The following is a 12306-nucleotide window of genomic DNA, read 5'->3' as shown; positions in this document are numbered from 1 at the left end:
CAACGATTTCTGCGAGCGCGAGGAGATGTTTCTGGAACTTTTGCGGTTCCGACGGTCTATTCCGAGGTGCGGCATAGAAACGCGCAGGTGTCGGGCGCTCTTGGCTCTGCAGTCTGCGAAGAAGACGAGACGACAGCCGCGAACGATCGAATGCATTTCGCGCGTCCGCAGGAATATTTGCAGACGCCAGATTAAGAGATGGAGAAGAAGAAGAAGAAGAAGAAAATAGAGAGAGAGAGAGAGAGAGAGAGAGAGAGGCGCGCGCGTCGTTCCGCAACGCACGAAACTCGGTGCCGCTTTGGAACCCTTGGTTTCTCGGAATCGTTCCCCGGAGGAATTCTGGGCCGTTTCTTTTCCTTCGCCTGGCCCGATTCGACGACCTTCGTCGATCCTAGATAACCGTACACGAGTCTTGCCGCGTCTCTTCGTCGAAAGAGTCGCGGCAGGAGACGATCGACGGCGCGGACGGACGTTCGATGCGCGCCGGAGGAAATCAAAAAATGTACGAGTAGAACTTTTCGGAGCAAAGGGGTAGGAGTTTACGTACCGCTGGAAGGTTTTCCGGAAGGAGACGAGCTATCTTTCCCGTGGCGTCTGCCGCGAATGCAAATAAACACGCGCCGCGCGTCCCGTTTCGTTGGCCTGCCAACCGTGCGACTTTAACCGCGCGCATCAACACGTTTTCCGTCGATACCCGCATATACCGTCCAAATATTTACGGACCCCGGTTTACGGCCTCTGTTTAGGAATTTTCCCCGGAAATTTCAACAGGGATTCGTCATCGAACGCGTCCCAGCCAGGATTTACGGGGTATATTTGGACGAGCATTTTGCTCGGATGACGTCTCCGACGCAAATAATCCGATCTCTCTCTCTCTCTCTTCCTTTCTTTCTTTCTTTCTTCCTACGGCCTACGGTGTATAAGAAACATTCCGTTGCCGGTAGCTTCTTCCACGTCGACGGACGCGATATATTATTAATCGGCGTTTACCAACGTACGACCACTCTCGTCGGATTATTCGACAGTCTTACGGCTGCGGGGGTCGGGGTGGATAGCTTCCGACGTCCCACCCGGATCCACGATCGACGATCCGATCGAACTCTCGCGACGCGCGCAACGTTTTCGTTCGCCGAGTCTTCTCTCGAGACTATTAATCGTCGAACCGCGCTTCGATGCTGCCGGATGGCCCAAGGTGGATCGCGTAAATTACAATCGCGAGCGACGCGCCGAATTCTAACGCGGACGCGAAATCCAACCGATAAAATATACGCGAGAATCCAAAGTCGCAGCCTTCCCAACGCGTGTCCCGCGTACGGTTCGTCGAGAACAACGAGCCGGACACGTTCATCCGTCTCGACGAAAATTCCAGTCGTTCCAGAATACCGGCTAATCGGCGTCGTTAAAATATTTCTTCCTTCTCCGTGGACGATCTCCGGTTCGCGTGGCGTGGCGCGTGTCGCGCGGCGCGCGACGCGTAAAAGAGCAAATCGGCGACCGCTCGCCGGCCCCGAAGAGCGGACGATCCGCGAAAAGATTGTACGATTACTTGCCTCTTGGACCGAGTCCAGGAAATTTTTCGTCTGACATAAATCGTCGCGAGACAGCTCCTGCTTGAGCGCGCGGGCGTCCGCGACGTCCGCGAGGCAGGACAAGTTCTCGCGGATGTCCTCGAGACGTTGTCCCAGGGCCTCCACCTCGCAGTGCAGCGGCGCGCTCGCGTCCAGCCCGACGTCCGACGCGATCTGCGCCACCAGCCCTCGGAGCTCCGCCAGTCTCTCCTTGTGCTCCGCCATCGTTTCCTCGCAAATCTGAAAGAGAACGTTCGATACAATCGCTGAAGGAACCTTTGTCTCCGCCGGGCTCGTATTTCTGGCGATGACCGACTCGATTCGATCTTCGTCCGCTATTCTTGTATTCTATCGTTGGAATTCTGCCGCCACGCGTGCTCGACCGTGCTCGACCGTGCTCGACCGTGCTCGACCGTGCTCGGAGAGAACGCGAACGCGAACGCGAACGCCGCGCGATATTTTTCAATCTTGCGAGACTAGACCGCGGATCTCGTCCGCTTCCGATAGACTCGGTCGGATCGGAGAAGCGCCGAGCGATCGAGACGGTAGCGGACGAACGCGTCGGAACGCTTCCGATTCGTTCGAATCGCCGAAAGAGGAAGCACATTTTTATCGGGTCGACGCGGATCGATTCGGAATACTTGTCGTATTTTGCGCGAAGCAGAATCCTCCCTGCTCGTCGAGGCTGGTCGGTCAGGATTCCAGCGAACGTTTTATCGCGCGGATTCGACCCGTCCGTTCACCCTGCTATCTTTTATCGCGCTTCCGCCGTTCCGTACGGCGGACGAAAGTTTCAGGGAAACGAGACCGTTCCCCTCGTTCGGTAGATCGACGTTATCTAAACGCGTTTGTTTTTCAGTACGCGGCAACTGGAAACCAGCTGTCGGCGATGCCTACCAATTTCAATTACAGGGTATCGTCGGCTTCGAGAACCCTCGCGTCGAATCGAGCATCGTTGGCAGAAAAACTCGGCGACTTCTACGAAGATTTTTACGTTTCTTCGAAGAGAAGAAGAGCTCGCAGCTTGGACGGAAAATGTGCGTACGGTCGAGACTCTCTCCCCTCTCTCTCTCTCTCTCTCTCTTTCTCGGGACACGGGACTGGGACACGCGCACCGAACGCGTTTCTCATCTATTCTACGACGGTACGCACACTGTACGCGACGTACTTACTCGGGTACACCACTAACGCGGTAGTACGCGAATGGACGGCGCGCGCGCAGAAGCGAATGGTTACGAGCTACGAATCGCGTGTGAATGAAGAATAGAGGATGCGAGGGGGGAGAGGTCGAGAGAAAGAGAGCGAGAGCGAGCGCGTGCGAGAGAGAGAGAGAGAGAGAGAGAGAGAGAGAGAGAGAGGCGGGGAAGCAACGAGAGACGCGAGCGACGCGGAAAAAGTGCGCGATTTCACGGTAGAAACGACGGATGCGCGCGCCAGATGGAATTTTACGCGCTTCGAACATTCCACCCGCGTGATCTTAACGAAACGCTAAACGGTAAACAGTTGCGCGCCTCGACGCGGAGCCACGGGATCGTGGAAATTGCGGTGGATGTCGCTTATCGGCGTTTCGCTCTTATCCGCGCGCGCGCGCGTTCGACGCTCGGGCAGCGACAGGGAAATTTTGGTCGTCTCGATAAGGAGTATTCGATCGAGAACGCGAACCGCTCCTCCGCGAACGTTGGCGTTTCGATCTTGGAATCCAGGTTTTCCGCCAACGTCCCTCGACCGGAACGCGGAAATTTCGACCTCGTTGCAAAGCCTATCGGCGATGCGCGCATCGTATTTCCATCGAACGGGCAAACGCGGAATCTTGGTTCCAAGCTCGATCTCTCGAGCGGCTCCGTCGATACGGCGCGTCATTCGAAGCAAATATAAACTAGGATTTAGCCGGAGTTCTCGATGCGCGAGGATTTCGCAGAAATTCTATTCCGGTTCGTTGCGTCGCCCGCGATCGGAACGCGGAATCTCGCCGCGTCGCCGATTAGATATCCGAGAGACGGGACTCTTTTTCCACGTGGACGGAGAAACTCGTTGGTTCGCGGAATGCTCGAAACGAAACTGGCCGCTCGCCGGTCCACGGATCGCTCGCGCGAAGCGAACGCGAATCTTCGTGGCTCGACGTCCAACGACGGCCGGAGTCGAAGGGCGATCTCGCGTTCGAGACGGAACGCGCGTTTTCGCGAAACGATTCGATCGAGAAAAGTTCGAACGCGAAATCGACCGTTCGATCGTCGCGAAGAAAAATAAGAGAAGCGGCGACTTCTCGACGCGATCGTCGCAACGAAAGCTTCGAACCCTGCCCGTTTCGACGAACGCCGTAGGAAACGATCGCGTCGAGAGGAGAATCGATCGTGGCGCTCCGAAGCCAAAGGCTGCGAACCGGTGGAGAAATTCGTCGGATCGCGAAGGAAGAGAAATCCGCTCGAGCGTCGGTGGAGACGCGCCTGCGAGAGCAAAAACGAGAAGAAGAAGGCAAAGACCGCGCGCGAACGAGGATAACGCCCCTCGAGGGAGAAGAACAGGGGTCGCATCCCCGATCGTTCGCGGAGCCGACCGAAGAGCGAGAGAGAAAAAACGGGAGAGAAACCGGGTCGATACGTCGCGCGTGGCTCTTCGCCCGTCGCCCGTCGCGGATCTCTGGATCGTACCTTTATCTCCTCGGGCGTGCACATGACTCTCTCAATTTAGGTCACCGTTCATCGTTCCTATTTTTCACAGCGCGTCGCGTCACGGCGCGACCGAGCTCGGCGGGGCGGCTCCGTCTTCGGCTCCTGCTTCGGTTTCGGTTTCGGCTTCGGCTTCGGCTTCGGTTTCGGCTTCGGCTTCGACTTCGGAGCGGACACGTGTCGACCCGACGCCGAGCACATGCTTCGAATTCTCGATCGACCGGAAACCGGGGACTCGCGGCGACTCCCGGCAACGGATCCGACGCATAATCGCGGCGAGGCGTTGCGAAACGAGCCGACCGTTTACGAGCGGACAACCGTCTCCGCGAACGGCGAGCGGACGGACGCGCGCAGAGAAAACCGCGTCGACGGCCGCGTACGGCGTCGAGAAATAGACTGGGCGTCCCGACGCTCTGGACGCTCTGGACGCTCTGGACCGGAGCAACGGACTGCCGTCCTCCGGGGATCGATGCGCGGACCGGGAACGAGTGGGGGGGACTCTCGTGCCCCGTATTCCAACGACCTACCCCGCTGGCGGAGTCGCGTTTCGGCACACTCGCGTGGGGTGAATCGCCGAGTCGACGTCGACGGCGACGGCGACTGCGACGACGACGACGACGACGACGACGACGGCCCGCTGCGCCCCAACCGTGGTGGGGACGATCGCGTCGACCACCGAGACTCCATTCAAAACGGGCGGATCAGCCGCGCGCGAGCGAGCCTCTCGCGAGATCCCGAGATCCGCGATCGTAGTTTCCGAACACGGCTGGACCGGAGATGGGGCGCGGCTTCGGTCGGGATTTCGACCAACTCTGGCCAATCGTTGGAAAATCGCAGGTTATACCCGGTTCCCGATAGGGGAAGCGATTCGTTGTTCGACCATCTCGTCGATTCCGTCGCGAATTTTTCGGAAATTTATCGACCGCTTTCCTCGAGCCTTCTTGGAATATATCGAGGGTCGGGATCGGAGTGGACGGAGTTCGTCGATTAAAAAAACAGGTGAAAATTGGTAAAATTGTGGTGGAACGCGTTAGTCCGTCCGTTAGGGATTTCTCGGCTACTCGGAGCCGAACGAGAGCAGGCGAGATTCGATGGTCCATCGATCGCGGGAAACGCGAAGCGATCGGCCGATTCGAGTTCGAGTTCGAGTTCGAGTTCGCGTTCGAGTTCTCTCGAAATTCGAACGCGGATCGGTCGGAGGATTCGTTTATGTACTCCGCGACGCGTACGGACGGTTGCCGCGCACGGTTCGATAACGAATATTACGTCGTCGATGTCCCGCGAACGATGAAAGCATAGGTCGCGACGCCGAACGCTCCGGCGCGTTCGACGCTTTCACAAATTTTTGGCTTTCGAAAATTGCGCGAGCGAGCGCGCGCGTACGAACTAGGACGACTAGAAATCGTCGTTTCAACCTGCCCGTCCTAGAGCGGAAGAAACGGGCGCGCGTTCGAAGACGTCGACGCGTCGAAAGGTTCGGTTCGCTCGTACCACCGAGTTCGCTTTACGCGTTTATCTCCCGCATCGTCGGGGACGATGCGACGGAGCACGATAGTATTTCTAGGTTCGCGACGCGACCCCCGACGTTTCGATCTCGCCGAAGTCGCGCGCCGAAAAGAGAGCACGAATTTCGCGCGCGAAACACGCGAAACGCTGGTCGTACCTTGATGCGTTCGGCGGCCTCCTTGGGTGGCAGGTTGGCGACGTTGTCCATCCGCGTGTCCACCCAAGCCTTCACCGCGGCGCTCGAGTCCTTGTACCGTTGCCACAATCTGCAGGCGCGCTGGTACTTGGTGCAAAGGGCGTCCAATTCGGCCCTGGTGTCCTCCCAGGCCTGCACGGCCTCGTTCACCGCCGCCTCGACCTTCTCGCGGACCTCTGCAGCGCAACCCTCCCGCAGAGGTTCGGCAGCCTCTCGCAATTCGCCGACGAGAACTTCGCGCGCTCCCAAATCGCCGCTGAGACCCTGCAACAACAGAAAAACCATGTTCCCGCATCGTGTAAACTGTAAACTCGCTCGTTCGCTCGTTCGCTCGTTCGCTCGTTCGTATCTCGGCGTTTCGCGTACCGAACCGTATCTCGGGATCGCGTTCCCTTTCGAACCAATTCTTTCGCAAACGAGAGCGTCTTTTCGTTCGCGATCTTTTCGAAAGTTCGACGTTCGAAGCAACGCGGCGGCTTCGTTCGATGAATTTTTGCGGCAAGCGCGTCCGATCGAATGTCTGAGAAACACGGTACACCGAGTCGGAATTGTCTATTAAAAAAAAAAAAGAAGAGTAACTGTATGCGAAGTCGCGGAGATACTGTCCGACCGATCGTCTTCTAGGCTGACGAACGCCTCTGTAGTTCTATGGGAAGTAGCGTCTCGCACTGGAACGTGCAGTCTTTTTATACTATTCCTTCGGGTAATTTCCAGGTAAACGAGAGTCCTAACGTATATCCGTTTCCCCGAGAAGCTCGGGCTTGTACCTGCATTTACGAAGCTCGGGCTTGTACCTGTATTTATTGTCCCTATGTAGACAAGTATCGTTGTATATTTCCGATCGAACCGAAAGGTTCGACGAACGCCCGAACTTCCCGCGATCGATTTCGAGTATCCGGAAGAACGAAAGAAATTGGGAATACGTTGGCTTCTCGCGTGTTCGTCCTTCGTCGAGACCGGGACCGAGACCGAGACCGAGACCGGGACCGGGACCGATTAACCGGACTCGATCGAGTCGATCTCCCGTCGATTCGTTCGTTTTTTCTAAACTTTTCTCGACCGCGCGCGGCGTACGCGATCGCCGCCTGTTGCGCGTATCCCATGCATAACGCGCTGTTTAAAATTCGCTGATTCGCGATTCGAGGACACAATTTCATCGCGTTCGACGCGGTACATTCTACCGAGGGAAACTGCAGCGTGCCCGCGTTTCACGGTTATTCGTGATCCAACGATTAAAATGATCCATGACGCATCGTCGATGATATTCCGCGTCGGCGCGGTGCGACGCGACGCGACGCGACGCGACGCGGCACGCGCCGTTTCACCGATGCGGCGCGGACGAAGGAGATATCGTCGATAATATCTTGCGGATGCGCGAAGTCGAGTCGCTCCGGAAGGAAGAAAATGAACGACCCGCGATGCGCGATGCGCGATGCACGGCAAAAGCGGAAGCTCCGACCTTGAACGCGAGTCCGGGTTCGTCGATCCGCGACTTCTGCCGGCGTAATTGGAACGATTAGTCGCGGAACCCCGAGAATTCGTCGAAAATCGAAAGTTCGTTCCGCGGAGACTTCTCGGAGAGCCTCGCGCGCGCGCGCGCGCGCGCGCATCCCAAGGTCTCCGATATCCGGACGCGTTCGTCCAAGATCGCCGAGAACGATCGGCGCAACGCCCGTCCCGAGCGAAATTATCACCTGTTACGAAACTCCGGAAACGGGCTCGCGTTCCCGAGACGAACGCGAGAAAGGGGAAGCTCGAAGCGCGCGGCATCCGAAGAACGCGGGATTCCATTCCCGCGGCGACGTTCGCGCGACGGTTCGATACCGTTCGCGGCGAATCGGATTCGAATTCGGATTCCGTTTCGCTTCCGTTTCGGCGCGCGAGACCGCGGTCCGTCGCCCAAAGAATGCGCGCGCGCGCGCCGGTTTTCCTTAAATACGAACTATAAATAATTTTGAGTCACGAGACCAGCACGTTTCGAGGCTCGCGCCGACTCGAATTCGGTCAGAGCGCACGGTTGTTGGACTAATTTTGTGCCGTGTACTCGAGTTCGTTCACCTGGCCGAGCGGCGAATTTTCCGGCGAATTTTCCGGCGAATTTTCCGGCGAATTTTCCGGCGAAACCGTAAGCGGAAATCGAATCCCGCGCCCGTTGCCAACGTTTGCAGGGTTACGACCGGCCGTCGAATTCCCGCGCGATCGCCGTCGCAACTCGTCGAATATTCGGCTCGATCGCGGCTCGCGGAAGTTGCGAGCCGCGAGTTCGAACCGTGGGCCAACCGTTTTCGATCGTCGCGCGCTCCGACGATTCGATTTCGCAACCGAATACGACGGCGAACGTCGGGACATCGGAACAACGGGAGCATCGATTTTTCCGCGATCGTTTCCTTCTTCCCACGCGAGAAACGCGTACAGAGTCGTTTCGAAATAATATTTTGGACGCGAGGATTCGGGAAGCGAACGCGACGAAGCGTGCTCCCGCGATTCATTCGGATAACAGAGGGTCGGCTGTGGCTATTTCGAGACTAGACGCTGCTCGCGCGCGAGACTAGTCGGTTCGCGGCGCGTCGCGCCCCGTCGCGTCCCTCGCGTCCCTCGCGTCCCTCGCGTCCCTCGCGTCCCTCGCGTCCCGTCGATTCGAACGTCGCCGATCGTTCGAGTTTTCGATGTTTCGCGGACCGGAAATCGCCGAGAACGTACGTCGGGTTTCGTCGCTGCATCGCAACGGGACAGGAAGTTGCGGCTGGTCGGAAGCTTCCGCTTCGTTCGCCGGCCAAGGCCGTACTCGCGTCTACCCGCGGCCGAACGATTCGTCTTGCTCAAAGTCGAGAACGATTCGAACTTGTTTCGCTCGTTTAGAAATTACTTTACCGACCGAAAGCTTCGCTTTTTGGAGGATCGGAAGCGTCGATCGGGAAGGTTCGAGCGAGAGGAGGGCGGGAGAGAAATTTGCGGAATCGGTTTTGCGAACGTCTCCGAAATCCTCGGATTCGTCGGCGATGTCGTTTCGACGAAATTTTATACGAACGAAGCTTCGCGTCTCCGCGTTCGCGCGCGAATTTTTCAAACGCTCCACGGTCTTCGACCGAATTGTCGCGAGCTCGGCTCGTCGAATTCCCTCGGCGAAAATCTCGGCGAAAATCTCCGCGAAAATCTCCGCGAAAATCGAAACTCGCGCGACCGATCCCGATACAGCGATAAGTAAAAGCGTTCTCGTAACTCGGATTTCGGTTTCCACGCGATTCGTAGCGAAGATCGGAGCGTAACGGTAACGGTAACGCTAACCGTAATCGTAACAGTCGGGCGAGACGAATTTTTTCGCGAATAGGTTTCGCCGACGAGGATACGTTCGCTCGCGAGCGCAACGGTAAGATCGGTGCGATAGAAACCGGCGATTACGTATTGGCCGAGTCAGCGGCGGGGCGCGGCAGGGCGCGGCGGAGCGCCTGAATCCGCGACTGGAAATTCGGCGAAACGAGATCGGAAACGAAGTCGAGGAGGAAGGAGGAAATACGCGAACGCGTCGCGTCCGCGGTTTTCCACGTGGCATAGTTTACACGGCGCGTAGCCGCGTCACGGACAGTTTGGCCGTTTCGTCGTTCGCGTCGTTCGCGTCGTTCGCGTCGTTCGCGTCGTTCGCGCAATTACATCGAATCGGATAGGCGAGTCTCGGTTTTCCGTTTAATCTCGACAAAATTCTCGTTCGCCGTAACGCGTCCGGCCCGTTTAGAAAATTACCGTCTCGATTCCAAGCTCGGAGGAACGACGGCTACGGGGACGCGTCCTTGGATCTCCGACGCGTTCGCGGCCGATGACGCGATATCGCGTCTAACGAGCCGGTGCAACGACCCGACCCGTTCGCGGTTCGCGCGAGACTCGAGACGCGATTATCAAGGCGGAATACTTGCGATGAAAATGAGTTTACTCTTGTCTGGTCTGGTCTCGTTTCGTCTCGTTTCGTCTCGTCTCGTCTCGTCTCGTCCGAACGTTGCGAGTTCGCGATTATAGGTAATCGGAGAGGCGTTTCCACGGAAACTAGTTGCGCGGTGGATGAATTTAGTCGGCGAAATCGCTGTCGCGATCGGCGAAGACCGTAGCCGGTGCGATCAAAGTACGAGAACCGTCACCGTCCGCGAACGAGTCGAGTCGAGATCGAGGCGATCGCCGTTACCCGTGGATCGGAAACGCCAATTTCTCGTCGCGATCGGGTTTTCGAGGTTCGGACGCGTAACCCACCGGATCGTCGCTCGGGATCGAGGAAATTTGCGAGACCGGAGCCGTCCGCCGTTGCGAAATCTAGACGACGAATTACGAGCACGCTCGACGTCCGTCGTTCCCCGTTCCCCGTTCCCCGTTCCCCGTTTCCCGTTTGCCGTTTCCCGTTTCCCGCGTCGTTCCCCGTTAACATCCGTTTCTCGAGCACGCCTCGTTCCGAATTTCGACCAACCTGTTGCCGATCGTCGCGCGATCGTTGTCCTCGCTTTTACAATTTTTGCGCAGCAATCGCTGGCTAGAATATTCATGGAATCGATTCGCGCGTATCGTTTGGAAACGCCGGAACGCGGCAACCGCCGAGGTCAACGTTTTAGACGATTCCGCGCGTTCGTCCCGACTCGAAACCGCGAGGAGCAAGTAATATTTACGCTTACATCCGTAGCCAACGATGTCGTGGAAACAACTTGTTTTTCTATATTTTTGTACGCGCGCGTTCTTCGACCGGCTCGTATTTGTGCGCGCAACGACCGGGACACCGTCGTCGAGAGAAACATTTCGGATCCTCGAAAAAGAATCCGCGAGACCCGTAAAAACGGAACGTGGAAATCGCTCGGCCGTGTCAGCGCGATCTCGAGGGGAACGTCGAAAACCTCGAATAATTCGAGCCGATCGTTTCGCGGAAAAAACGAGTTCGACTTCGGCCGAATCGTTCCGTGGATTTCAACGTTCCGATTTATGCGCGCGGGTCGCGACATTTGACACGCGAAGGAACAACGTTCGAGCGATAAACGCGCGACGGTAGAAATCGAACGAATTTCTGGAGGAAATCGGCGCGAGACCGTCGCGGACCGATCTTTCGAGATTCTCGAACCGTCGACGGTTCCTCGGCGAACACCGCGACGTCTCGTCGAACCGAAACACTCGGGCCGTTTCGCCCGACGTCGTCGGAAGAGAGGAAAACGGCGCGGAGCGCGAAAACTCGTCGACGGCCTCGCCGGTCGAATCGCGAACGCTTACTTCCGAACAGCAGATTCGGCGTGCCGAGCGCGAACGTGCTCGGCTCTCCGCGAACTGACGTAGATCGCGCGTCCGCAGTTCCACATTCTTCGTGTCACGTCATGATCCCTCGCGATCCTCCACCGAATCTCGTCTCTCCGATCACTCGTCGGCCGCAGCCGGCGCCGCCGCCACCGTCGCCGTCGTCGTCGTTGTCGTCGTCGTCGTCGTCGTCGACGTTGTCACCATGTATCGGATCGGAGAAAAAGCAAACGCGACGGCGAGGAAACGACGGGCACTCGCGTTGGCGCGATCGTTTCGCGTTCGAACGTGTGCGCGCGATCCGAACACGACGACGGGACCCGTGCCACTGATAGCCGAGCCGCGATAACACCGATTCCGAAGCAGAAACGCGCACGCGTCGCGCCTCGCCTCGCCTCGCATCGTCTCGCCTCGCTTCGCCTCGCCTTGCCTCGCGTCGGCTAGCACCGCTCCAATCGCACGTGGCGAAGGTTACCGCGTCGGGAAGCGCGTCTTCCGGTCCCCGATCGATCGGACGATCGATCGAACGATCGATCGAACGACCGAGGTCCGAGGTCCCGCCGGGATCCTATCGAATCTCGCGTTCCTTTTCTTTCGAGAAATGGCCTCGAACTTCGACGAAATTTTCTCTCTTTTCGATTATTGTCTCGACGAATCGAGTTCGATGCGATTATTCGTGCGGGGTTATGCGGGGTTATCGCGGTCGGTCTCCGAAGGTTCTCCGCATCGATAGCGTTCCAAAGCGTCGACGATTTTAAGAATTTTCGAAACGCGACGAGCGAACGCATCGTCGAGGAAAATACCGTTTCGTTTGGTCGACAATTTCAGGATCGAGGTAGAGCGAGAACGCGGTCGCGAACCGAAAGCGCGCATCGAGAAAATCGATCGAATCGGACCGCTTCCGGTTCGAATTTGCCAGTTTCTCCTTCCGCGCACGGAAAAAGGTTCGCGCCGGTACGATCGGAAGCCTGGCAGCAGCTGCGGGAATGCGGGTCGCTCGATAGCCCTAGTTACTCGAACTTGTAAAAGTTTTAACGCATTCCGGACACTGTCAACGCGGCTCGTGGAATGTTCCCTGGAACTGGAAGTCGTTCGTGCCGCGGATCTCGGGCACCCC

General features: G+C 57.5%; 1 protein-coding gene across 1 annotated transcript in view; it reads right to left on the bottom strand.

The window, feature by feature from the left end:
* The window catches only part of LOC117218577 (muscle-specific protein 300 kDa), a 36946-nt gene that overhangs the window by 9352 nt on the left and 15288 nt on the right, over positions 1–12306 (bottom strand). Inside the window, exons 9-10 of the mRNA XM_076523454.1 lie at positions 5898–6200; positions 1551–1808 (exon numbers count right to left, since the gene is read on the bottom strand). Coding sequence (XP_076379569.1) covers positions 1551–1808; positions 5898–6200 — 561 coding nt within the window. The remainder of the gene's footprint in view (positions 1–1550; positions 1809–5897; positions 6201–12306) is intronic.

Source organism: Megalopta genalis, chromosome 7 (genome assembly GCF_051020955.1).
Source record: "Megalopta genalis isolate 19385.01 chromosome 7, iyMegGena1_principal, whole genome shotgun sequence".
Taxonomy (NCBI): domain Eukaryota; kingdom Metazoa; phylum Arthropoda; class Insecta; order Hymenoptera; family Halictidae; genus Megalopta; species Megalopta genalis.
Note: the sequence above shows the minus strand (reverse complement) of the source record. Positions and strands in the feature narration are given on the sequence as shown.